The 27,614-nt window shown below is 50.5% G+C and overlaps 1 protein-coding gene across 8 annotated transcripts in view; it reads left to right on the forward strand.

Annotated features, from left to right (window-relative positions):
- AHNAK (AHNAK nucleoprotein) overlaps nucleotides 1–27,614 on the forward strand; it is a 100,274-nt gene that overhangs the window by 11,791 nt on the left and 60,869 nt on the right. For 4 of the 8 annotated variants that reach the window (XM_070069429.1, XM_070069438.1, XM_070069442.1 and 1 more), the window contains exon 5: nucleotides 582–18,960. The exons of 1 other annotated variant lie outside the window; for it this stretch is intronic. In XM_070069429.1, the coding sequence (XP_069925530.1) occupies nucleotides 582–18,170 (17,589 nt within the window). In that variant the 3' untranslated portion in view covers nucleotides 18,171–18,960. Of the gene's footprint in view, nucleotides 1–581; nucleotides 18,961–27,614 lie in introns of those variants that run through there. 3 more of the 8 variants (XM_070069445.1, XM_070069460.1, XM_070069454.1) reach the window with 3 other exon arrangements.

The raw sequence follows: 27,614 nt of genomic DNA on the forward strand, positions 1-27,614 counted from the left end.
TTTGCCTTGCAGACGCCGTGTTCCTCTTTGAGAAGCCTGAGCTCCTTCCGTGAGGCACAGGCTGGGCAGCAGGTGCCGGCAGGGATGCTGCTGTGCCCGTGCAGATGGCCTGTTGATGGAACACAGATGGGTCCTCCAAGTGCAAGTGTTAGCACAGCACTTGGGCTTTCCAGTGTGCAAGGGCCCCTGGGAGGCCCCTCTTGGGTAAACATGCAAACCATTGAGTTGAGAGTTGCTGCGCTGGAGGGTCTGGCTGGAGTGCCTGTGCAGCAGGCTGGTTTGATTTCTCTGTGATGGATTGTAAATCCTTCTCCCAGGCTGCTCAGTCTAGGAGTCTACACTGCCATGCTCTTTCCAACCAGAATGTCCCCCAAACAATATGTTTTCCTCCTGTGATGTGGCTGTCAGCCCCTGTCTTCTGTCCCGTGTGCCTTTCCCCAGGAGGCTCCCTGGACCTCTCTCTGTGATGGTCCCAGCTTCTTTGGGAACCAGGCAGCCGTGTTGTCGGCTGGGCTGTGGCCGGGCGTCTGGTGACTCAGGCAGACTCTGCTGCAACCTGTGCCGGGCCTGTCTTTCTGCAGAGCGGGGATGACGAAGAGTACCAGCGCATCTACACCACCAAGATCAAGCCTCGGCTCAAGTCGGAGGATGGCGTGGAAGGGGACCTGGGAGAGACCCAGAGCCGTACCATCACAGTGACCAGAAGGGTCACAGCCTACACTGTGGATGTGACCAGCCGCGAAGGAGCCAAGGACCTCGACATCAGCAGCCCAGAATTCATGGTCAAGATTCCGAGGCATGAACTGACTGAAATCTCCAATGTGGACGTGGAGAGCCAGCCAGGGAAGACAGTGATCAGACTGCCCTCGGGCTCAGGGGCGGTCTCTCCAACCGCAGGCTCTGCTGTGGACATCCGAGCAGGGGCTGTGTGCACTTCAGGACCAGAGCACTCGAAGCTCCAGGTCACCGTGCCTGGGATAAAGGTGGGGAGTCCGGGCGTCAGTGTCAGCGCAAAGGGCTTAGACTTGGGTGGCAAAGGAGGGGTCCAAGCTCCAGTTTTGTCTTCTCTTGGGGGTGGGGCGGTAGAGGTGCAGGGCCCTTCCCTCGAGAGCGGTGACGGTGGGAAAATTAAAATCCCCACCATGAAGGTGCCAAAATTTGCTGTCTTGACAGGGCCTGAGGGCCAGGCACCAGAGGCAGGGCTGAGTGTCTCTGCCCCTGAATTCTCTGTGGGGCACAAGGGTGGCAGGCTAGGCTCGACCATTGGCGGGAACATCCAGACCCCGCAGCTAGAAGTCAGTGCCAATATTGAGGGGCTAGAGGGGAAACTGGAGGCCCCCCAGATCACTGGGCCGTCCTTTGAGGGTGACGCAAGCCTGAAGGGTGCCAAGCCACAGGGGAGCATAAGGGTGGATGCTTCTGCTCCCCAGATTGAAGGCTGTCTTTCCGGCCCCAGTGTGGGAGTTCCAGCCCCTGACCTTGATGTTCATGGGCCTGGGGGCAAACTGAATGTGCCTAAGATGAAAGTCCCCAAGTTCTCTGCATCGGGCTCAATCGGAGAGGGAGCTGGTGTGGATGTGACACTGCCCACAGGTGAGATGACTCTCCCTGGGGTCTCCGGTGAGGTCAGCCTGCCCGAGATTTCTACTGGTGGTCTAGAAGGGAAAGTGAAAGGTGCCAAAGTCAAGACTCCCGAACTGATTGTTCAGAAGCCGAAAATCTCTATGCAGGATGTGGATCTGAACCTTGGGTCCCCTAAAGTGAAAGGAGACATGAAGGTGTATGCTCCTGGAGTGCAAGGCGATGTGAAAGGCCCTCAGGTGGCCGTTAAAGGCTCCAAAGTGGACATAGAGATGCCGAACCTAGAGGGGACCTGGACAGGCCCCAAGCTTGGCAGTCCCTCTGGGAAAACAGGAAGCTATGGGATCTCTATGGCAGATGTAGACCTGAATGTGGCAGCACCTAAAATGAAAGGGGGTGTAGATGTCACACTCCCCAAAGTAGAAGGGAAAGTCAAGGGCCCTGGTGTTGACATCAGAGGCCCCAGAGTAGATGTCAGTGGTCCAGATGCAGAAGGTCATGGGCCAGAATGGAACCTGAAAATGCCCAAGTTCAGCACTCCAGGGGTCAAAGGGGAAGGCCCAGCTGTACATGTGGCTCTACCCAAGGGAGATGTCAGTGTTTCTGGGCCCAGGGTCAGTGTGGAAGCCCCAGATGTCAATGTGGAGGGTCTGGGGGGCCAACTTAAAGGCCCTGATATTCAGCTGCCTGCAGTGAGCGTCAAGTCACCAAAGATCTCCATGCCTGATGTAGATTTGCATGCTAAAGGCCCAGAGGTTAAGGGAGAGTGGGATGTAACAGTACCAAAGCTTGAAGGGGAACTCAAAGGCCCCAAAGTGGACATTGCTGCCCCAGATGTGGATGTTCATGGCCCGGACTGGCATCTGAAGATGCCCAAGATGAAGATGCCCAAGTTCAGTGTGCCAGGGTTCAAAGCAGAGGGCCCAGAAGTGGACGTGAACCTGCCCAAGGCTGATGTCAACATTTCTGCGCCCAAGGTAGATGTGCATGCTCCAGATGTGAGCATTGAGGGACCAGAAGGGAAATTGAAAGGGCCCAAGTTTAAGATGCCTGAAATGAATATCAAAGCCCCAAAGATCTCTGTGCCAGATGTGGACTTACATCTGAAAGGCCCTCACGTCAAGGGAGAATATGATGTCACGACGCCAAAGGTTCAAAGTGAGATTAAAGTTCCTGATGTTGAACTTAAAAGTGCCAGAGTGGACATTGAAGCCCCCGATGTAGATGTCCAAGGCCCAGACTGGCACCTGAAGATGCCCAAGATGAAAACGCCCAAGTTCAGCATGCCTGGGTTCAAAGCAGAGGGCCCAGAAGTGGATGTGAACCTGCCCAAGGCTGACATGGACGTCTCAGGACCCAGGGTAGATGTCGAAGTTCCAGATGTGAATGTTGAAGGACCTGAAGGAAAGCTTAAGGGCCCCAAGTTTAAGATGCCTGAGATGAATATCAAGGCCCCTAAAATCTCCATACCTGATGTGGATTTGCATATGAAAGGTCCCAAGGTAAAGGGCGAATATGATGTGACTGTGCCAAAGGTGGAAGGGGACCTGAAAGGCCCAAAAGTAGACGTCAGTGCCCCAGATGTTGAAGTTCATGGTCCTGATTGGAATCTGAAGATGCCAAAAATTAAAATGCCCAAATTTAGCATGCCTAGCCTCAAAGGAGAGGGCCCAGAATTGGATGTGAACCTGCCCAAAGCCGACGTGGACATTTCTGCACCAAAGGTAGATCTTAGTGCTCCTGATCTGAGTCTTGAAGGACCAGAAGGGAAGCTGAAGGGCCCCAAGTTTAAGATGCCTGAGATGCACTTCAAAGCTCCCAAGATGTCTCTGCCAGATGTTGACATGGATCTTAAAGGACCCAAAATGAAAGGAAGTCTTGATGTGTCTGCACCAAAAGTAGAGGCTGAGATGAAAGTTCCAGATGTGGACATAAGAGGTCCTAAGGTGGACATTAAAGACCCACATATGGAAGGTCAGGGTCCAGACTGGAGCCTAAAGATGCCCAAGATGAAAATGCCCAAGTTCACCATGCCCAGCCTCAAAGCAGAGGGCCCAGAAGTGGACGTGAACCTGCCCAAGGCTGACATTGACATTGCTGCACCCAAGGTGGACATTGAAGCCCCAGATGTGAGTTTGGAGGGTCCAGAAGGGAAGCTGAAGGGCCCCAAATTCAAGATGCCTGAGATGCATTTCAAGGCCCCCAAGGTCTCCATGCCCGATGTGGACTTAAACCTGAAAGGCCCCAAAGTCAAAGGGGAAATGGACGTGTCTGTGCCCAAGGTCGAAGGTGAGATGAAAGTGCCAGATGTTGACATCAAAGCACCCAAAGTGGGCATTGATGTTCCAGATGTGGATGTTCAGGGGCCAGACTGGCATCTGAAGATGCCCAAGATGAAAATGCCCAAGTTCAGCATGCCTGGGTTCAAGGCAGAGGGCCCAGAAGTGGACGTGAACCTGCCCAAGGCTGACATTGACATTGCTGCACCCAAGGCTGACATTGACATTGCTGCACCCAAGGTGGACATTGATGTGTCTGCACCCAAGGTGGACATTGAAGCCCCAGATGTGAGTTTGGAGGGTCCAGAAGGGAAGCTGAAAGGCCCCAAATTCAAGATGCCTGAGATGCATTTCAAGACCCCCAAGGTCTCCATGCCTGATGCTGACCTGAATCTTAAGGGCCCCAAACTAAAGGGAGATGTGGATGTATCTTTGCCTAAGGTAGAAGGTGAAATAAAGGTGCCAGATGTAGGTATTAAAGGGCCCAAGGTTGAAGTTGGTGCCCCAGATGTGGACGTTCATGGTCCAGACTGGCACCTGAAGATGCCCAAGATGAAAATGCCCAAGTTCAGCATGCCTGGGTTCAAGGCAGAGGGCCCAGAAGTGGACGTGAACCTGCCCAAGGCTGACATTGATGTCTCAGGCCCCAAGGTGGATGTGGAAGTTCCAGATGTGAATATTGAAGGTCCAGATGTGAAAGTTAAAGGTCCCAAATTTAAGATGCCAGAAATGAATATAAAGCCTCAGAAGATCTCCATGCCAGATGTTGGTTTGCATTTGAAAGGTCCTAAAGTGAAAGGAGATTATGATGTTGCAGTTCCAAAAGTAGAAGGAGAGATAAAAGCTCCTGATGTTGACATCAAAGGTCCCAAAGTAGACGTGAATGCACCAGAGGTTCATGGCCCAGACTGGCACCTGAAGATGCCCAAGATGAAAATGCCCAAGTTCAGCATGCCTGGGTTCAAAGCAGAGGGCCCAGAAGTGGATGTGAACCTGCCCAAGGCCAACATTGATGTCTCAGGACCCAAGGTGGATGTGGACATTGAAGCTCCAGAGGGGAAAATAAAAGGCCCCAAGTTCAAGATGCCAAGCATGAATATACAGACACACAAAATCTCTATGCCTGATGTGGGGCTTAATCTCAAAGCCCCTAAACTGAAAACTGGTGTAGATGTTTCCCTTCCCAAAGTGGAAGGGGAATTGAAAGGCCCTCAAATTGATGTGAAAGCACCCAAAATGGATGTGGATGTTGGTGATATTGAACTTGAAGGTCCTGATGCAAAACTGAAGGGCCCCAAATTTAAGATGCCTGAGATGCATTTCAAGACCCCCAAGATCTCCATGCCCGATGTGGACTTAAACCTGAAAGGCCCCAAAGTCAAAGGGGATATGGACGTGTCTGTGCCCAAGGTCGAAGGTGAGATGAAAGTGCCAGATGTTGACATCAAAGCACCCAAAGTGGGCATTGATGTTCCAGATGTGGATGTTCAGGGGCCAGACTGGCATCTGAAGATGCCCAAGATGAAAATGCCCAAGTTCAGCATGCCTGGGTTCAAAGCAGAGGGCCCAGAAGTGGACGTGAACCTGCCCAAGGCTGACATTGATGTGTCTGCACCCAAGGTGGACATTGAAGCCCCAGATGTGAGTTTGGAGGGTCCAGAAGGGAAGCTGAAAGGCCCCAAATTCAAGATGCCTGAGATGCATTTCAAGGCCCCCAAGGTCTCCATGCCCGATGTGGACTTAAACCTGAAAGGCCCCAAAGTCAAAGGGGAAATGGACGTGTCTGTGCCCAAGGTCGAAGGTGAGATGAAAGTGCCAGATGTTGACATCAAAGCACCCAAAGTGGGCATTGATGTTCCAGATGTGGATGTTCAGGGGCCAGACTGGCATCTGAAGATGCCCAAGATGAAAATGCCCAAGTTCAGCATGCCTGGGTTCAAAGCAGAGGGCCCAGAAGTGGACGTGAACCTGCCCAAGGCTGACATTGATGTGTCTGCACCCAAGGTGGACATTGAAGCCCCAGATGTGAGTTTGGAGGGTCCAGAAGGGAAGCTGAAAGGCCCCAAATTCAAGATGCCTGAGATGCATTTCAAGGCCCCCAAGATCTCCATGCCCGATGTGGACTTAAACCTGAAAGGCCCCAAAGTCAAAGGGGAAATGGACGTGTCTGTGCCCAAGGTCGAAGGTGAGATGAAAGTGCCAGATGTTGACATCAAAGCACCCAAAGTGGGCATTGATGTTCCAGATGTGGATGTTCAGGGGCCAGACTGGCATCTGAAGATGCCCAAGATGAAAATGCCCAAGTTCAGCATGCCTGGGTTCAAAGCAGAGGGCCCAGAAGTGGACGTGAACCTGCCCAAGGCTGACATTGATGTGTCTGCACCCAAGGTGGACATTGAAGCCCCAGATGTGAGTTTGGAGGGTCCAGAAGGGAAGCTGAAGGGCCCCAAATTTAAGATGCCTGAGATGCATTTCAAGACCCCCAAGGTCTCCATGCCTGATGTGGACTTAAACCTGAAAGGCCCCAAAGTCAAAGGGAGTATGGATGTGTCTGTGCCAAAACTGGAAGGAGATTTGAAAGGCCCCAGTGTGGATGTGACAATGCCTGATGTTGATCTTGAATGTCCTGATGCAAAGTTGAAAGGCCCCAAATTCAAGATGCCAGACATGCATTTTAAGACCCCCAAGGTCTCCATGCCCGATGTGGACTTAAACTTGAAAGGCCCCAAAGTCAAAGGGGAAATGGACGTGTCTGTGCCCAAGGTCGAAGGTGAGATGAAAGTGCCAGATGTTGACATCAAAGCACCCAAAGTGGGCATTGATGTTCCAGATGTGGATGTTCAGGGGCCAGACTGGCATCTGAAGATGCCCAAGATGAAAATGCCCAAGTTCAGCATGCCTGGGTTCAAAGCAGAGGGCCCAGAAGTGGACGTGAACCTGCCCAAGGCTGACATTGATGTGTCTGCACCCAAGGTGGACATTGAAGCCCCAGATGTGAGTTTGGAGGGTCCAGAAGGGAAGCTGAAAGGCCCCAAATTCAAGATGCCTGAAATGCATTTCAAGACTCCCAAGGTCTCCATGCCTGATGTGGACTTAAACTTGAAAGGCCCCAAAGTCAAAGGGGAAATGGATGTGTCTGTGCCAAAACTGGAAGGAGATTTGAAAGGCCCTAGTGTGGATGTGACAATGCCTGATGTTGATCTTGAATGTCCTGATGCAAAGTTGAAAGGCCCCAAATTCAAGATGCCTGAAATGCATTTTAAGACCCCCAAGATCTCCATGCCCGATGTGGACTTAAACCTGAAAGGCCCCAAAGTCAAAGGGGAAATGGATGTGTCTGTGCCAAAACTGGAAGGAGATTTGAAAGGCCCTAGTGTGGATGTGACAATGCCTGATGTTGATCTTGAATGTCCTGATGCAAAGTTGAAAGGCCCCAAATTCAAGATGCCTGAAATGCATTTTAAGACTCCCAAGATCTCCATGCCTGATGTGGACTTAAACCTGAAAGGCCCCAAAGTCAAAGGGAGTATGGATGTGTCTGTGCCAAAACTGGAAGGAGATTTGAAAGGCCCTAGTGTGGATGTGACAATGCCTGATGTTGATCTTGAATGTCCTGATGCAAAGTTGAAAGGCCCCAAATTCAAGATGCCAGACATGCATTTTAAGACCCCCAAGATCTCCATGCCTGATGTGGACTTAAACCTGAAAGGCCCCAAAGTCAAAGGGAGTATGGATGTGTCTGTGCCAAAACTGGAAGGAGATTTGAAAGGCCCTAGTGTGGATGTGACAATGCCTGATGTTGATCTTGAATGTCCTGATGCAAAGCTGAAAGGCCCCAAATTCAAGATGCCTGAGATGCATTTTAAGACCCCCAAGATCTCCATGCCCGATGTGGACTTAAACCTGAAAGGCCCCAAAGTCAAAGGGGATATGGACGTGTCTGTGCCCAAGGTCGAAGGTGAGATGAAAGTGCCAGATGTTGACATCAAAGCACCCAAAGTGGGCATTGATGTTCCAGATGTGGATGTTCAGGGGCCAGACTGGCATCTGAAGATGCCCAAGATGAAAATGCCCAAGTTCAGCATGCCTGGGTTCAAAGCAGAGGGCCCAGAAGTGGACGTGAACCTGCCCAAGGCTGACATTGATGTGTCTGCACCCAAGGTGGACATTGAAGCCCCAGATGTGAGTTTGGAGGGTCCAGAAGGGAAGCTGAAAGGCCCCAAATTCAAGATGCCTGAAATGCATTTCAAGACTCCCAAGGTCTCCATGCCTGACGTTGATTTCAACTTAAAGGGGCCTAAAATCAAAGGGGATGTTGATGTTTCTGCCCCAGAGTTGCAGGGTGAGTTAAAAGGTCCAGAGATGGATGTCAAGGGCCCAAAATTGGATGTTGACAAGCCAGAAATTTCTGTGGAAGGTCCAGAAGGCAAGTGGAAAAGTCCTAAGTTCAAGATGCCAGACATGCACTTTAAAGCTCCCAAAATCTCAATGCCGGACATTGATCTACACCTAAAGAGTCCCAAGATAAAGGGAGATGTAGATGTAGATGTTCCCAAGTTAGAAGCAGACCTCAAAAGTTCACATGTGGACATCAGTGGACCAGACATTGATATTGAAGGGCCCGAGGGAAAATTGAAAGGTCCCAAGTTCAAGATGCCAGATATGCATTTCAAAGCTCCCAATATTTCTATGCCTGATGTTGATCTAAGTCTGAAAGGACCAAAAATCAAAGGGGATGTGGATGTGTCTGTGCCTGAGGTAGAAAGTAAAATTAAAGTACCAGATGTGGACATCAAGGGCCCCAAAGTTGATGTAAAAGCCCCTGATGTTCATGGCCCAGACTGGCACCTGAAGATGCCCAAGGTGAAAATGCCCAAGTTCAGCATGCCTGGGTTCAAAGCAGAGGGCCCAGAAGTGGATGTGAACCTGCCCAAGGCTGACATTGACGTCTCAGCACCCAAGGTGGACATTGAGGGCCCTGATGTGAGCATTGAGGGGCCAGAAGGAAAGTTGAAAGGTCCCAAGTTCAAGATGCCTGAGATGAACATCAAAGCCCCCAAGATCTCCATGCCTGATGTTGATCTGAATCTGAAAGGTCCCAAAGTGAAGGGGGATGTGGATGTGTCTCTGCCCAAAGTGGAAGGTGAGATTAAAGCTCCTGAAGTTGATCTCAAAGGCCCCAAAGTGGACATTGATGCTCCAGATGTGGATGTTCATGGTCCAGACTGGCACCTGAAAATGCCCAAGGTGAAAATGCCCAAGTTCAGCATGCCTGGGTTCAAAGCAGAGGGCCCAGAAGTGGATGTGAACCTGCCCAAGGCTGACATTGATGTCTCAGCACCCAAGGTAGACATTGAAGGCCCTGATGTGAGCATTGAAGGGCCAGAGGGAAAGCTGAAAGGTCCCAAGTTCAAGATGCCTGAGATGAACATCAAAGCCCCCAAGATCTCCATGCCTGATGTTGATCTGAATCTGAAAGGTCCCAAAGTGAAGGGGGATGTGGATGTGTCTCTGCCCAAAGTGGAAGGTGAGATTAAAGCTCCCGAAGTTGATCTCAAAGGCCCCAAAGTGGACATTGGTGCCCCAGATGTGGACGTTCATGGTCCAGACTGGCACCTGAAGATGCCCAAGGTGAAAATGCCCAAGTTCAGCATGCCTGGGTTCAAGGCAGAGGGCCCAGAAGTGGATGTGAACCTGCCCAAGGCTGACATTGACGTCTCTGGACCCAAGGTGGACATTGAGGGCCCTGATGTGAGCATTGAGGGGCCAGAAGGAAAGCTAAAGGGACCTAAGTTCAAGATGCCTGAGATGAACATCAAGACTCCAAAGATTTCAATGCCTGATTTGGATATTAATCTCAAAACTCCTAAAATGAAAGGGGATGTAGATGTTTCGCCTCCAAGTATAGAAGCTGACTTAAAAGGAGCTACAGTTGACATTAAGGGCCCAAAGATAGATGTAGATGCTCCAGATATTGATGTTCATGGCCCAGAGGGCAAGTTAAAAGGTCCAAAACTCAAGATGCCTGAAATGCATGTAAACATGCCCAAGATCTCCATGCCAGAAATTGATTTGAATTTGAAAGGCTCAAAACTGAAGGGAGATGTTGATATTGCTGGTCCAAAATTGGAAGGTGACATCAAAGCTCCAAAATTGGATGTAAAGGCCCCAGAGGTGGACATTTCTGGCCCCAAGATGAATATTGAAGGCAAGTCAAAGAAATCACGGTTTAAGCTTCCGAAGTTTAATTTTTCAGGCTCCAAAGTTCAGACACCCGAGATGGATGTCAAAGTTAAAAAGCCAGACATTGATGTAACAGGTCCAAAAGTTGATATTAATGCTCCTGATGTTGAGGTCCAAGGAAAAGTGAAAGGATCCAAGTTTAAAATGCCTTTCCTGAGTATTTCATCTCCCAAAGTTTCTATGCCTGATGTGGAGCTAAATTTGAAAGGTCCTAAAGTCAAAGGAGATTTCGATGTTGCAGGTCCTAATTTAGAAGGCGATTTTAAAGGTCCCAAAGTGGACATTAAAGCACCAGAAGTCCATCTTAATGCACCTGATGTAGATGTTCATGGTCCAGACTGGAATGTGAAAATGCCCAAGATGAAGATGCCAAAGTTCAGTGTGCCTGGTGTAAAAGCTGAAGGGCCAGAAGTAGCTGTGGATCTACCCAAAGGAGACATCAACATAGAAGGTCCCAGTATGAACATGGAGGGCCCAGAAATCAATGTGGAAGGTCCAGAGGGAGGCCTAAAAGGTCCTAAATTCAAGGTACCTGACATGAATATCAAAGCTCCTAAAATCTCAATGCCTGACATTAATTTAAACCTAAAGAGTCCCAAGGTGAAAGGTGATGTAGATGTTTCCCTTCCTAAACTTGAAGGGGATCTCAAAGGACCAGAGCTTGATCTCAAAGGCCCAAAAGTGGACATTGATGCCCCAGATGTAGACGTTCATGGCCCAGACTGGCACCTGAAGATGCCCAAGGTGAAAATGCCCAAGTTCAGCATGCCTGGGTTCAAGGCAGAGGGCCCAGAAGTGGACGTGAACCTGCCCAAGGCTGACATTGATGTCTCTGGACCCAAGGTGGACATTGAGGGCCCTGATGTGAATATTGAAGGTCCTGATGCAAAACTAAAGGGCCCCAAGCTCAAGATGCCTGAGATGAACATCAAAGCTCCTAAGATATCCATGCCTGACTTTGACCTGAACTTGAAGGGTCCCAAAATGAAGGGTGATGTGGATGTGTCCTTGCCAAAAGTGGAAGGTGATCTAAAGGGTCCTGAGGTAGACATTAAGGGCCCCAAAGTAGACATTGAGATTCCTGACATTAACATTGAAGGTCCAGAGGGAAAATTGAAAGGGCCCAAATTTAAGATGCCAGAGATGCACCTAAAGGCTCCCAAGATCTCTATGCCTGATGTTGATCTTAACCTAAAAGGCCCCAAAGTGAAGGGGGATGTGGATGTATCTCTGCCCAAAGTGGAGGGTGACTTCACAGGCCCAGAAGTTGACATCAAGGGCCCCAAAGTGGACATTGATGCTCCAGATGTGGACGTTCATGGTCCAGACTGGCACTTGAAGATGCCCAAGATAAAAATGCCCAAGTTCAGCATGCCTGGGTTCAAGGCAGAGGGCCCAGAAGTGGATGTGAACCTGCCCAAGGCTGACATTGATGTCTCAGCACCTAAGGTGGACATTGAAGGCCCTGATGTGAGCATTGAAGGGCCAGAGGGAAAGCTGAAAGGTCCCAAGTTCAAGATGCCTGAGATGAACATCAAAGCCCCCAAGATCTCCATGCCTGACTTTGACTTAAATCTGAAAGGTCCCAAAGTGAAGGGGGATGTGGATGTGTCTCTGCCCAAAGTGGAAGGTGAGATTAAAGCTCCCGAAGTTGATCTCAAAGGCCCCAAAGTGGACATTGATGCCCCAGATGTGGACGTTCATGGTCCAGACTGGCACCTGAAAATGCCCAAGGTGAAAATGCCCAAGTTCAGCATGCCTGGGTTCAAGGCAGAGGGCCCAGAAGTGGATGTGAACCTGCCCAAGGCAGACATTGACGTCTCTGGACCCAAGGTGGACATTGAGGGCCCTGATGTGAGCATTGAGGGGCCAGAGGGAAAGCTGAAAGGTCCCAAGTTCAAGATGCCTGAGATGAACATCAAAGCCCCCAAGATCTCCATGCCTGACTTTGACTTAAATCTGAAAGGCCCCAAGGTGAAGGGGGATGTGGATGTGTCTCTGCCCAAAGTGGAAGGTGAGATTAAAGCTCCCGAAGTTGATCTCAAAGGACCCAAAGTGGACATTGATGCCCCAGATGTGGACGTTCATGGCCCAGACTGGCACCTGAAGATGCCCAAGGTGAAAATGCCCAAGTTCAGCATGCCTGGGTTCAAGGCAGAGGGCCCAGAAGTGGATGTGAACCTTCCCAAGGCTGACATTGACGTCTCTGGACCCAAGGTGGACATTGAAACTCCTGACATTGACATTCACGGTCCAGAAGGAAAACTGAAAGGACCTAAGTTTAAAATGCCTGATCTACACCTCAAGGCTCCCAAGATCTCCATGCCTGATGTTGATCTGAATCTGAAAGGCCCCAAGGTGAAGGGGGACGTGGATGTGTCTCTACCCAAAGTGGAAGGTGAGATTAAAGGTCCTGCAGTTGATCTCAAAGGCCCCAAAGTGGACATTGATGCCCCAGATGTGGACGTTCACGGTCCAGACTGGCACTTGAAGATGCCCAAGGTGAAAATGCCCAAGTTCAGCATGCCTGGGTTCAAAGCAGAGGGCCCAGAAGTGGATGTGAACTTGCCCAAGGCTGACATTGATGTCTCAGGACCAAAGGTGGACATTGAAACTCCTGACATTGACATTCATGGTCCAGAAGGAAAGCTGAAAGGACCTAAGTTTAAAATGCCTGATCTACACCTCAAGGCTCCCAAGATCTCCATGCCTGATGTTGATCTGAATCTGAAAGGTCCCAAAGTGAAGGGGGATGTAGATGTGTCTCTGCCCAAAGTGGAAGGTGAGATTAAAGCTCCCGAAGTTGATCTCAAAGGCCCCAAAGTGGACATTGATGCCCCAGATGTGGATGTTCATGGTCCAGACTGGCACTTGAAGATGCCCAAGATAAAAATGCCCAAGTTCAGCATGCCTGGGTTCAAGGCAGAGGGCCCAGAAGTGGATGTGAACCTGCCCAAGGCTGACATTGATGTCTCAGCACCCAAGGTGGACATTGAGGGCCCTGATGTGAGCATTGAGGGGCCAGAGGGAAAGCTGAAAGGTCCCAAGTTCAAGATGCCTGAGATGAACATCAAAGCCCCCAAGATCTCCATGCCTGACATTGACTTAAATCTGAAAGGTCCCAAAGTGAAGGGGGATGTGGATGTGTCTCTGCCCAAAGTGGAAGGTGAGATTAAAGCTCCCGAAGTTGATCTCAAAGGCCCCAAAGTGGACATTGATGCCCCAGATGTGGACGTTCGTGGCCCAGACTGGCACCTGAAGATGCCCAAGGTGAAAATGCCCAAGTTCAGCATGCCTGGGTTCAAGGCAGAGGGCCCAGAAGTGGATGTGAACCTGCCCAAGGCTGACATTGATGTCTCAGCACCCAAGGTGGACATTGAGGGCCCTGATGTGAGCATTGAGGGGCCAGAGGGAAAGCTGAAAGGTCCCAAGTTCAAGATGCCTGAGATGAACATCAAAGCCCCCAAGATCTCCATGCCTGACTTTGACTTAAATCTGAAAGGTCCCAAAGTGAAGGGGGATGTGGATGTGTCTCTGCCCAAAGTGGAAGGTGAGATTAAAGCTCCCGAAGTTGATCTCAAAGGCCCCAAAGTGGACATTGATGCCCCAGATGTGGACGTTCATGGCCCAGACTGGCACCTGAAGATGCCCAAGGTGAAAATGCCCAAGTTCAGCATGCCTGGGTTCAAGGCAGAGGGCCCAGAAGTGGATGTGAACCTGCCCAAGGCTGACATTGATGTCTCAGCACCTAAGGTGGACATTGAGGGCCCTGATGTGAGCATTGAGGGGCCAGAGGGAAAGCTGAAAGGTCCCAAGTTCAAGATGCCTGAGATGAACATCAAAGCCCCCAAGATCTCCATGCCTGACTTTGACTTAAATCTGAAAGGGCCAAAGGTAAAGGGAGATGTGGACCTTTCACTGCCTAAGGTAGAAGGTGATTTGAAAGGGCCGGAGTTGGACATTGAAGGGCCTGAAGGGAAACTGAAAGGTCCCAAATTTAAGATGCCTGATGTTCATTTTAAAACCCCACAAATCTCCATGGGTGACATTGATTTGAACTTGAAAGGACCTAAGGTGAAAGGAGATTTTGATGTTTCTACTCCCAAGCTGGAAGGAGATATTAAAAGCCCCAAAGTGGATGTCAAAGGTCCTAAGCTGGACATCAACACTCCTGATGTTGACATTCATGGGCCAGAAGGAAAGCTGAAAGGACCTAAGTTTAAAATGCCTGATCTACACCTCAAGGCTCCCAAGATCTCCATGCCTGATGTTGATCTGAATCTGAAAGGTCCCAAAGTGAAGGGGGATGTAGATGTGTCTCTGCCCAAAGTGGAAGGTGAGATTAAAGCTCCCGAAGTTGACATCAAGGGTCCCAAAATGGACATCAGTGCTCCAGATGTGGACGTTCATGGCCCGGACTGGCACCTGAAGATGCCCAAGGTGAAAATGCCCAAGTTCAGCATGCCTGGGTTCAAGGCAGAGGGCCCAGAAGTGGATGTGAACCTGCCCAAGGCTGACATTGATGTGTCAGCATCCAAGGTGGACATTGAGGGCCCTGATGTGAGCATTGAGGGGCCAGAAGGAAAGCTGAAAGGTCCCAAGTTCAAGATGCCTGAGATGAACATCAAAGCCCCCAAGATCTCCATGCCTGATGTTGATCTGAATCTGAAAGGCCCCAAGGTGAAGGGGGATGTGGATGTGTCTCTGCCCAAAGTGGAAGGTGAGATTAAAGCTCCTGAAGTTGATCTCAAAGGCCCCAAAGTGGACATTGATGCCCCAGATGTGGACGTTCATGGCCCAGACTGGCACCTGAAGATGCCCAAGGTGAAAATGCCCAAGTTCAGCATGCCTGGGTTCAAGGCAGAGGGCCCAGAAGTGGATGTGAACCTGCCCAAGGCTGACATTGACGTCTCTGGACCCAAGGTGGACATTGAGGGCCCTGATGTGAGCATTGAGGGGCCAGAAGGAAAGCTAAAGGGACCTAAGTTCAAGATGCCTGAGATAAACATCAAAGCTCCTAAGATCTCCATGCCTGATGTTGATCTGGATTTGAAAGGACCCAAAGCCAGAGGCGATTTTGATTTGTCTGTTCCTAAGACTGATGGTGTCTTCAAGAGCCCAGATGTAGACTTGAAAGGTGTTCGTCTGGATCTTGAGGGCCCTGATGGCAAAGTCAGTGGCCCAGATTTGAAGATGCCATCACTGGAGATATCTGCTCCTAAACTGACTGCTCCTGATGTAGATCTGCATCTAAAGGCACCCAAAATCGGCGTTTCTGGCCCCAAGTTGGGAGGTGGTGAAGTGGACCTCAAGGGCCCTAAAGTTGATCTAGAAGCTCCAAGCTTGGATGTACATATGGAGAGCCCAGATATTAACATTGAGGGGCCAGATGTTAAAATCCCCAAATTCAAGAAGCCCAAGTTTGGATTTGGAGCAAAAAGCCCCAAAGCTGACGTCAAGGCACCTTCCCTGGAGGTGACTGTTCCGGAAGCAGAGCTGAATGTTGAGACTCCTGAGGTTAGCGTTGGTGGCAAGGGCAAGAAGAGTAAGTTTAAAATGCCTAAAATTCACATGAGTGGTCCTAAAATGAAAGCCAAAAAGCAGGGTTTTGATTTGAATGTTCCTGGGGGTGAAATTGATGCCAGTCTCAAGGCTCCTGATGTAGATGTTGGTGTCACGGGGCCGGATGCCGCACTCAAAGTCGATGTGAAATCTCCTAAGACCAAGAAACCTATGTTTGGAAAAATGTACTTCCCGGATGTAGAGTTTGACATTAAGTCATCTAAATTTAAAGCTGAGGTCCCCAAAATGGAGGGTGAAATCCAGGCGCCAGATCTGGATATTTCTTCGCCAGGGATTGATGTGGAAGGACCTGACATCAAGGTGAAGGCTCCCAAGTTCAAGGTGCCAGGTGTGGATGTTTCAGGGCCAAAGATAGAGGGTGACTTGAAAGGCCCCAGTGTGCAGGCAAACTTGGATGCACCTGACATCAACATCAAGGGCCCAGATGCTAAAGTGAAAGCGCCATCTTTTGGCATTTCTGCTCCTCATGTCTCCATGCCCGATGTGGACATTAACCTCAAAGGACCAAAGATAAAGGGTGATGTCCCTGCTGTGGGACTGGAAGGACCAGATGTCGATCTGCAAGGTCCAGAAGCAAAAATCAAATTCCCCAAGTTTTCGATGCCTAAGATCGGCGTCCCTGGTGTAAAAATGGAGGGTGGTGGAGCTGGGGTCCATGCCCAGCTACCCTCTCTCGAAGGAGGCTTGAGTGCACCGGATGTTAAGCTTGAAGGACCTGATGTATCTCTAAAGGGGCCAGGAGTAGACTTGCCTTCAGTGAACCTCTCTATGCCCAAAGTCTCTGGGCCTGACCTTGACCTGAACTTGAAAGGACCAAGTTTGAAGGGAGACCTGGATGCCTCTATTCCCGGCATGAAGGTGCATGCCCCAGGGCTTGACCTCAAAGGTGTTGGTGGAAAGGTGGAGATGGGAGGAGACGGCTTAAAAATGCCGGGGATCGACGTCACCACAGCACTTAATGTTGGGGCACCAGATGTGACACTGAAGGGACCAAGCCTGCAGGGAGATCTGGCTGTCTCTGGTGATATCAAGTGCCCTAAAGTATCCTTGGGTGCTCCCGATCTAAGCTTGGAGGCGTCTGAAGGTGGCCTTAAACTTCCCCAAATGAAGCTGCCCCAGTTTGGCATCTCCACTCCGGGGTCTGACTTGGATGTTCACATCAAGGGGCCACAAGCTGCTGGAGAACTTCAGGGGCCAGGCATGGATGTGAACCTGAGAAGGCCTCAGATCTCAGCACCGGATGTGGACTTCAACTTGGAAGGACCAAAAGTGAAAGGGAGCCTTGGGGCCACTGGCGAGGTGAAAGGCCCCACCGTTGACTTCCAGATGCCTGGAATTAAATCCCCCGGCTGTGATGTGGACCTGCCGGGCGTGAATGTGAAACTTCCAACTGGACAGATTTCTGGTCCTGAAATCAAAGGCGATCTGAAAGGTGCAGGAGTGGGTTTCCACGGGGCTGCCCCCGACATCAGCGTGAAGGGGCCTTCCCTTAACATGGCCTCTCCTGAGGCAGATTTTGGTGTCAGCTTGAAGGGCCCGAAAATCAAAGGGGGTGTGGATGTTTCAGGGGGTGTCAGTGCCCCAGATGTCAGCCTGGGCGAAGGCCATGTGAGTGTCAAGGGCCCTGGGGGTGAGTTGAAGGGACCCCAGGTCTCCTCTTCTCTCAACTTGGATGCATCCAAGCTTGCTGGGGGCCTTCACTTCTCAGGACCAAAGGTTGAAGGTGTGAAAGGTCAGATTGGACTCCAGGGTCCTGGGATGAGTGTGTCTGGGCCTCAAGGTCACCTGGACAGTGGATCTGGAAAAGTCACATTCCCCAAGATGAAGATCCCCAAATTTGCCTTCTCTGGCCGCGAGCTGGTTGGCAGAGAGGTGGGAGTGGATATCAACTTCCCTAGAGAAGAGGCCAGTGTTCAGGCCAGTGCGGGAGAAGGAGAGTGGGAAGAATCCGAAGTAAAGCTTAAAAAATCCAAGATCAAAATGCCCAAGTTCAATTTTTCCAAACCCAAAGGGAAAGGCGGTGTTACCAGCTCTCCAGAAGCATCCATATCTGGGTCCAAGGGTGACCTGAAGAGCTCCAAGGTCAGCCTGGGCTCTCTGGAGGGAGAGGTGGAGGCTGAGTCGTCTTCACCCAAGGGCAAGTTCTCCCTGTTTAAAAGCAAGAAGCCACGGCACCGATCGAATTCCTTCAGCGATGAAAGGGAGTTCTCTGCCCCTTCCACTCCGACGGGGACTTTGGAATTTGAGGGTGGGGAAATGTCTCTGGAAGGTGGGAAAGCTAAGGGGAAACACGGGAAGCTGAAGTTTGGTACCTTTGGGGGATTGGGGTCAAAGAGCAAAGGTCATTATGAGGTGACTGGAAGCGATGACGAGGCAGGCAAGCTACAGGGGAGTGGCGTGTCCTTGGCCTCCAGTGACAGTGGGACTAAGGTCGGCATCCAGCTTCCCGAAGTGGAGGTGCAAGTCTCCACAAAGAAAGAGTAGCAGGCCTCTGTATGTGTGTACATATATATATATATAAACCACATCCGCCTTGGTGTGTTTGTATATAAACTCCAAGGAGAAACACACCGACAGCCTCAGCAATAATGCAGAGAGCATGCAGCAAGTGCTGCAGAACCACCCCTGTAGGCTCCTGTCGCTCTGCAGATGGGTGCAGTCCTGCGTTCTTCCAGCCCATGTGCAAAGTCAACAGTATTCGCCTTCAGACTTCAGTTGTTTATGCATTGAACGCTGAGAGCGCCTGTTTCCCAAGCCAGCTTTTGTGTTTATTATCCTCATTTTTACTGAACATTGTTAGTTGGGGTAGTGGCAACCGGCTTCTTCATTGTCATGACTTTTTTGGGACTTTTGTTAGTGAGGGAGGGTGGGCTAGAAGGCGGCAGAGGCGGCTGGGTCTCTGTTTGTCCCAGGATTGCAGCAAGCACCTGGAGGTGGCCTCAGGGAGTGGGCAGCCCAGGGTGAGTGGGCGTTAGACTGGCAGCGTGGCTTTCTCCCCTCTGGGCTAGCGGTTCCAGCCAGCGTGGTGCTCATGGTGAGAGGGAATTAGAAACTGTTTGCAGATTGTCAACCCACTAGGTCAACACGAGGGCTTCCAGACTGTATTTTGTAAGAGAAATGTTTTACTCATGACTGCCATGTTCCAGCTTAGTTGATTTCTTTTAACGAATACGCTCATGATTACAAGATTTTCTGGCACTTTAATGGCAAATGAATTGAGAATGTAAAAAAATTGATGCTGTCCAAGGCAAATAAAGCTGTTTATTAACCTCCATGTCTGGTGCATTTGCCTGCTGTGGTGGGGGGATGCAGCCCGGGGAGACTGCACACCCCACCCTCCTCGTGCAGACTCGATCTACCCAGTGGCATTGAGTGACTTTGCAGTGCTCACCTCCATGGAGGTGATGGGAGGAATTCTTGGCCTTCCGAATCCCAATTCTGCGAAGTCAAGGGAGGCTTGGCATGTTGGCAGCCCAACTCTCCCCCGACCCCCAGACCCATCCGCCAACTCTGCACCCTCGGATGAGAGTACGAGGTTCAGGAGTAGTTCTGAAGGGTGAAGGGAGGCCTAGCTGTGAGTCACCGGCTTGTCACCTACTGGTGGTGGCTTCCAGTCACCAGCTCCCTTGGGGCCTCAACTTGCTCTTTTTTATTTTTATTTTATTTTTTTATTTTATTTTTATTTTATTTATTTATTTTTTTATTTTTGATAGGCAGAGTGGACAGTGAGAGAGAGAGACAGAGAGAGAAAGGTCTTCCTTTGCCGTTGGTTCACCCTCCAATGGCCGCCGCTGCAGCCGGCGCACCGCGCTGATCCGATGGCAGGAGCCAGGATCCAGGTGCTTTTCCTGGTCTCCCATGGGGTGCAGGGCCCAAGCACCTGGGCCATCCTCCACTGCACTCCCTGGCCATAGCAGAGAGCTGGCCTGGAAGAGGGGCAACCGGGACAGAATCCGGCGCCCCGACCGGGACTAGAACCCGGTGTGCCGGCGCCGCAAGGTGGAGGATTAGCCTATTGAGCCACGGCGCCGGCCTACCTCAACTTGCTCTTTGAAATAAGGGCCCTGATCTCATATTAGGTGTCTTGATGGTTCCATCTAGTCCATTTTATGGCTAAATGGTGTGGAAAATCTCTTCTGGTCAAAACCCCCTTTGGATTTCTAGTTCTGCAGACAATATGTGGTGGCAGAGCCTTCTAGTGACTGGCTCTCATTATTGGTCATGTCTGGGGAAAGGGTGGTGCCTTTGTGTCCCACAATCAGACCAGGGGCAGTGTGGTGGCGCAGTAGGTTAGGCCACTGCCTGCAACTCCAACAAACCATATGGGTGCCGGTTCAAGTCCCAGGTGGCCCACTTCCAATCCAGCTCCAAGTGTTTGAGCCCTTGTACCCACGTGGGAGACCTGGAAGAATTATTTGAATATTCCAGCCGAGCTGCCCTCTCCAGTCCATCCTGGCGGTGCAGTTCTGCCAAGAACTGTGGCATCGCCTGTTCTTGCTTGGGTTTCAGCTGTGTATTCCCCGGCTTCATTCATTCCTACCTCAGCCAGCAGAACTGGGGGTTTACAGGCCAACCGTAGCTCTTGGCTTTGGAAGCAGCAGGTGAAGAGGGCGGTCCTTGATCTCTTGTTAATGCATTTCTTTAGATGACTGACCTGTGGCTGCTTTTGTGAGTTGGACAACGTAACTCCTCTGAACCTCAGTTTTCACACCAGTAAATTGGGAAAGTATTCATAGGACCAAAGGGTCCATTCAGGTGTTTGGGTCATGTACAGGCTGGAATATCCCCTTATCTGAAAGAACTGTTTCAGATTTTGATTTTTTTTTTTTACTGATTTTTGAATATTCTCAGTTACATAATGAGGTATCTTGGGGATAGGACTCAAGTTGAAGTGTAGAATTCATTTGTGTTTCATATACACATAACTTGAAGGTACTTTTATACCATATCTTAATTTTTGAAAAAAATTATTAATTTGAAAGGAAATTTCCATCCACTGGTTATTCCCCGAATGCCTGCGATGGCCAGGGTTAGACCAGGCTGAAGCTGGAAGCTGGGAGCTCAGCTCCGGTCTCCCACGGGGGCGGCAGGGACTCACCTACTTGAGCCATCATCAGCTGCCTCCCAGGGTGCATTCGCAGGAAGCAGAAATCAAGAGTGGAGCTGGGACTCCAACCCAGGTACTCCAGCACTGGAAGCGAGCGTTAATATTTATTTATTTGTTCGAAAGTCAGAGTTATAGAAAGGCGGAGGCAGAGAGAGAGAGAGAGAGAGAGTCTTCCATCTGCTGGTTTACTCCCCAGGTGGCTGGAGCTGCGCCAATCTGAAGCCAGGATCCAGGAGCTTCTTCCGGGTCTCCCACGTGGGCACAGGGGCCCACGGACTTGGGCCATCTTCTACTGCTGTCCCAGGCTCATTATCAGGGAGCTGGATCAGAAGTGAAGCAGCCGGGACTCGAACCAGCACCCATATGGGATGCTGGCAATGCAGGTGGTGGCTTTACCTGCTGTGCCACAGCGCCTGCCCCAGAAGTGAGCATCTTAACAGCTCGGCCAAACGTCTGCCCCTATAAAATATTTATAATAATTTTGTGCATGGAGGCAGATGTAGTGGCACAGTGGGTTAAGCTGACACTTGGAACACCTGTATCCCATACTGGGAATTTGAATCCTGGCTTCTCCGCTTCTGATTCAGCTTCCTGCTGATGCATCCTGGGAGGCAGTAGATTATCCAAGCTCATGCGCTTGGACCCCTGTCATCCACATGGGTGACCCGGGTGGCTCTCCTTGGCCCCCGACTGGCCTGGCCCAGCAGCACCACACGGCCAGGTGCTCTCCTGTTGCCACTGATCTCAAAATCATTTTCTGCTGACCTCTGTGAACTGAATGACATAATAGATGTGAAAACCAGAATGCTTGAAACACTGGAGGTACCATGGAAATAATCCACCTCCCAGGGACGACAGGTTCGGTGTCAATTCCTGAGTTCCCAGGGCGAGACCTCAATGGCTGGAGAAGGAACATGGCGATCGGACATTCAAGCTCCAGAAAACTCCTCATCACCCTCTCCTCACTTCAGGCCCAGGCTGGAGGCAGTGGTGACAGAACAGGAAACTTCCCTCTTGAGGCGACCATCGTCATAGAAAGGGCAGCATGGGCTGGAGTGACATGTGGAGGGCCTATCCCACCTGCCAGTCCTCCTACCTGCCAGTCCTTACTGCCCCCACCCACCCTGATCCCCCTCTTGCGTTCGCCACCTGCCTGTGCCCCCTCTCGGGGAGGTGGGATGTTCCAAGTAAGTCCTCCAGGGGCCCAGCTCACACGGCTGAGGCCTCTGAGGCCCCAGGTCCCGCGTTCCGGGTGACAGCAGCGTCGGGAGACCGGAAGGGATTGGGCTGGGCTCTTCTGTGTCCTTCCTCAGGAACTCCAGGCCCAAGGCTGGCCTTGTAGGCAGAGGGACTGTATGTGAACAGTGATGTGGCTGAGGGTGCGTCTGGAAAACCGAGCTACTCAGAAATGCACCATGGGCTTGCAAATGTGAAGAGTTTTCATAAACTTGAACTCATTTCTGCATCTGCCAGGCAAGCATCCCTCCAGCAAAGGTAGCTCCACTTGTAGACACTTTAGCCAAGAAGGCTTTCATAATGGGGACTGTTTGTGGACTCCTGGGGACACTGGAAGGCTGGTGGTCCCAACCCTGGGCCTGAAGGGGCTTGGGGAAGAAACAGTGTCCCAGAGGGCAGTGCGAACAGGAGGTAGAGGAAGGACCAGGCAGTATCAGCAGGGTGGTAGGCTGGGGAGTGTGGGGTGGGCAGGACCAGAGCATCTGCTAGAGGTGTGGCAGCAGGGACAGGGCCCGGACCTCGCCTCCTCCTGCTGAGGGGCCAGGGAGCCCAGGTGTTGCAGGCGATCAGCCTTGGGCCCAGAGCAGGGCAGAGCAGGAGGGGGAAGCGCACAGAGGTGGAGGGGGCCGACCGCACCCAGGACGGTGTTTCAATTCTCTTTGCTGTTTGCAAAGCTTGAATTTTTATATATCGAGGTTTCATAAAATAGCCACAATAATATGGTTTATGTTTAAGGTGGGGTCATAAAGTAAAGTGATACTTAAAGTGCGCGTGCACACACATACACACACACCTCCCAATGGCTGTTCTGTTTTCAGCTACACACTTGCTGGTGTGAAAATGCTACTGCTAAGAGTAATATTGTTCCCCGTCTTTTGGAACTGCCCTCAGAATCACTTGTACGTAAAAAAAAAAATGATTTCCAGCCGGCGCCGCGGCTCACTAGGCTAATTCTCCGCCTTGCGGCACCAGCACACTGGGTTCTAGTCCCAGTCGGGGCGCCGGATTCTGTCCCGGTTGCCCCTCTTCCAGGCCAGCCCTCTGCTGTGGCCAGGGAGTGCAGTGGAGGATGGCCCAAGTGCTTGGGCCCTGCACCCCATGGGAAACCAGGAGAAGCACCTGGCTCCTGCCATCAGATCAGCACGGTGCGCCGGCCGCAGCGGCCATTGGAGGGTGAACCAACGGCAAAGGAAGACCTTTCTCTCTGTCTCTCTCTCTCACTGTCCACTCTGCCTGTCAAAAAACAAACAAACAAAAAATAAAAAAAATGATTTCCTTAGGGGAACACAAATCTTTTTTTTTTAATTTTTTTTTTTTTGACAGGCAGAGTGGACAGTGAGAGAGAGAGAAAGGTCTTCCTTTGCCGTTGGTTCACCCTCCAATGGCCGCCGCGGCTGGCGCGCTGCGGCCGGCGCACCGCGCTGATCCGATGGCAGGAGCCAGGAGCCAGGTGCTTTTCCTGGTCTCCCATGGGGTGCAGGGCCCAAGCACTTGGGCCATCCTCCACTGCACTCCCTGGCCACAGCAGAGGGCTGGCCTGGAAGAGGGGCAACCGGGACAGAATCCGGCGCCCCGACCGGGACTAGAACCCGGTGTGCCGGCTCCGCTAGGTGGAGGATTAGCTTAGTGAGCTGCAGCGCCGGCCGGGAACACAAATCTTCTGCTCTTGATCTTTGCAAACAGCCAAAGGGCCTGGAAAAAACTCTGGGGTTCCCAGGACAGACCCATGGTCTGGAAGTCTGGGATCAGCTGTGGTCTTGTGCAAACGAAGGCCCCTGTCTGAACCTTGTTCTTAAGATTTGTTTATTTAAAAAAAGACATTTATTTATTTATTTACTTGGCAAGCAGAATGACAGAGAGAGGGAGAGATCTTTCCTCCTCTGATTCATTCCCCAAGTGGCTGCAACAGCCAGGCCTAGGCTAGGCCAAAGGTAGGAGTCTGGAACTCCATCTGGGTCTCCCACATGGGAGACCATCTTCCACTGCTTCCCCAGAGGCATTAGCAGGGAGCTGGATCAGAAGTGGCAGAGCCAGGACTTGAACTGGCTGGGCCGTATTTATTTTTATTTATTTATTTTTTTTACTTGTCACATGGATAAAGCATTGTCTGGAGTCCTTGCCAATTCTAACAGGCTGTGATCCCCTAAGAAGCAACCGTTTCAGGTCAGGAGTAATGAATGCAGTGCAAATCATTTTTCATGTGGCTGGGAAGTTGTCTTGAATGTTGTGAGCAAGAGGTAGCGCTGTTGAAACACTGCTACGTCTCCTAAAGCAAGACTTTTTCATTGCACTGGAAAATGCATGTTATGCAAAAACTATGCATGGATTCCAAAAAGCTTTCTGCAGTAAGATACTTAAGATTCCATTTTTTCCATGAACTTCGTGCAATAGCTTTGTACATGTCCCACTTCAGGGTGCCATGTGAATTCTTTGGTAGCTTGCGTTAGCTAAGACACTAAGAAATAGTATCTGGGAGACACAGCTAAGTCTGTAACTAGAGGTTTCTTTTTTTTAATTTTTAATTTTAAAAAAATTTTATTTGAGAGGTAAAGTTACAGACAGTGAGAGGGAGAGACCGAGAGAAAGGTCTTCCTTCTGTTGGTTCACTCCCCAAATGGCCGCAATGGCTGGAGCTGTGCCAATCCAAAGCCAGGAGCCCGGTGCTTCTTCATGGTCTCCCACATGGGTGCAGGGGCCCAAGGACTTGGGCCATCTTCTACTGTTTTCCTGGACTGAAAGAGGAGCAGCCGGGACTAGAACCGGCACCCATATGGGATGCCGGCGCCTACTGTGCCACAGTGCCGGCCCCAACTAAAGGTTTCTTATAAATGTATTTATTTATTAAAAAGATTTATTTATTCACTTGAAAGGCAGAGTTACAGAGAGGCAGACACAGAGAGAGGAGAGAGAGAGAGAGAGAGAGAGAGAGAGAGGTCTTTCATCCGCTGGCTCACTCCCCAGATGGCTGCAATGGCTGGAGGCTTCTTCTGGGTCCCCCATGTGGTGCAGGGCCCAAGGGCTTTGGGCATCTTCTGCTGCTCTCCCAGGTGCATTAGCAGGGAGCTGGATTGGAAGTGGAATAGTGGGGACTCAAACTGGTGCTTACATGGGATGCCAGCATCACAGGCAGTGGCTTAACCCACTGTGCCACACCGCCAGCCCCAACACAATGCATTTCTTATGTCTTTCAATTGGAATCTCCAATCGTTTTATTTTTTAAACTTTTTTTTTTATTTTTTTTTACTTTTACTGGAAGGGCTGAGAGACACAGAGATCTTCCATCCACTGGTTTACTCATCAAGTGCCTGCAACAGCTAGGGCCAGGACAGGGTGAAGCCAGGGACCTGGAACTCCATCTGGGTCTCCCATATGGATGGCAGGAGCCCACGCACTTGTCACCACCCCCCAGCCATGCATTAGCAGGAAGTTGGAATCAGAAGAAGAGCCTAACTTGGACCCAGGCACTCCAAAATGGGATGCTGGTGTCCCAAAGCCTCATCCACTGCGTCTCTCCCTTGGACTCTCCAATTGTTAACATTTACCTTGTTTGCTTAAATATCTCTCTTAAATCATGCATTATATATATGTTATCATTACCCTTATTTCTGATGAATCCTTTGAGAGTAAATTTCAGACCTCATGACTCTATCCCTAAATACTTCAGTACATGTGGACATTTCTCATGTAACCCAAAAACAAAATTTAACTTCAGGAAACGTAACGTTGGTACATGATCTCACATGTAGTCCACATTAACATCTCACAAATTGCTCCAATCATTTCCTTTACAGCAATGTCATTTTTTTCCCATGTGGGCTTCCATCATCTAGGACCCCACTTGGCATTCTATTGTCTTGGTTTCTGTATTTCTTCTATCTGGAATAGTTTCACAGCTTTTTGTTGTCATTCGTGATGTTGATACTTTTAGAAGTGTACGGGACCAGTTGTTCTGGAGAAATATGCTTGGGTCAGGGTTGGTCTGATGACTACGTGACCCCACGGTTAGGCTCGGGTTATGCACGTAGGGGCAAGAAAACCACACAGCCATGGGGGTGCTTTCCAAGGCATCCCCTTGGAAGTGGAAAGCAAAGGAGAGGTGTGTTCATTCCGGCTCCTTGGCTGAGCAGGGGACAGCCAAGCTTCTGCGCAACGCTGCCATGGCTTCCCATTGGAATGAGCAAATTTGCCTGAGTTTTCAAGCAAGAAGTCCAAGTTTGGGCAAGTTTATTTTGCAGGCACACTTGAAAGGGCCAGTGGCACACTTGGCCTTGGCATGCTCCAGGGTAGGGGTTTGAAAAATGGGTTCTGGCTCTGGGCTTTGCAGCACAGAGCAGCCCTCTGTCTTTGCTCACGAGGACAAAGAATTCTGTGCAGGAATGCCTGCCACGGGCCGAGAATGCCATGTGCTGTTTACCAGCCTCTGAACTGCCCTTGGCGTCGGGCAGCCTCAAGTGCTTTCTAAGACTGAGCGCTCCTAGCAGGAAAGCCGTGCGGGCCACAGCAGATGTGTAGGGAGCAATCTGCTGGGGAGGGCGCTTTCACTTCCCCTTAATACCTCTGTTATTTTCCAATACAACTTGAGGCCTGGCTCTGCCAGAAAAGCTTCCCAGTAGCAGGGCCAGGGAAGGGAAAGGTTATGGGTGATGAACCCGCTTTGTCTTTGGACGGGGTGTTCTAGCCCACAAAGTACTTTATGTCCTGAGATTGCACCCTGGGTTCTCAGCTCCACCCAGGCAAGGGGGCAGTGAGGCTCCACGCTACAGACCAGAAAGGTGAGGCTGGGAGAAGAGAAGTGATTTTTCTCAACTCAGAGAGCTCGGAAGAGATGGCCCTGCAAGGTTTCAGATCAAGAAATAAATAAATATTTATTTATTTGAAAGTCAGAGTTAGAGAGAGAGAAGGAGAGGCAGAGAGAGAGGTCTTCCATCCGCTGGTTCACTCCCCAGTTGGCTGCAATGTCTGGGGCTGCGCCGATATAAAGCCAGGAGCTAGGAGCTTCTTCTGGGTCTCCCATGCGGGTGCAGGAGCCCAAGGACTCAGGCCAGAGAGCTGGATCAGAAGTGGAGCAGCCGGGACTAGAACCAGCACCCATTTGGGATGCCGGCACTTCAGGCGGCAACTTTGCCTGCCATACCACAGCACCGACCCCTCAGATCAAGAAATAACACACACACACAGAGAAACACAGACACAGACACAGACACACACAAATATTTTTTTTTCCCTTTCTGTGTTGCTATTGATGTTTTCCTGAGGAAGGTGGGAATTTTTTTCCTTGGGGAAGTTTTTAGGAAATGGGAAGTTTTGTGAATTTTTTAGGGTCTTGGGATGTTTTATCATCACTGAAACTAGTTATTAAGCAGTTTGTTTAAAAATATTTATTTACTGTATTTGAAAGGCAGAGTTACAGAGAGAGAAGGAGACAGAGATCTTCTAGTTGCTGGTTCACTGCCCAAATGGTTGCAAAGGCCAGGGTTGAGTCAGGCCAAAGCCAGGAGCTTCTTCTGGGTCTCCCTTGTGGGTGCAGGGGCTCAAGCACTTGGACCATCTGCTGCTTTTCCCAGGCACATTAGCAAAGAGCTGGA

This window comes from Oryctolagus cuniculus, chromosome 1, assembly GCF_964237555.1.
Source record: "Oryctolagus cuniculus chromosome 1, mOryCun1.1, whole genome shotgun sequence".
Lineage (NCBI taxonomy): Eukaryota > Metazoa > Chordata > Mammalia > Lagomorpha > Leporidae > Oryctolagus > Oryctolagus cuniculus.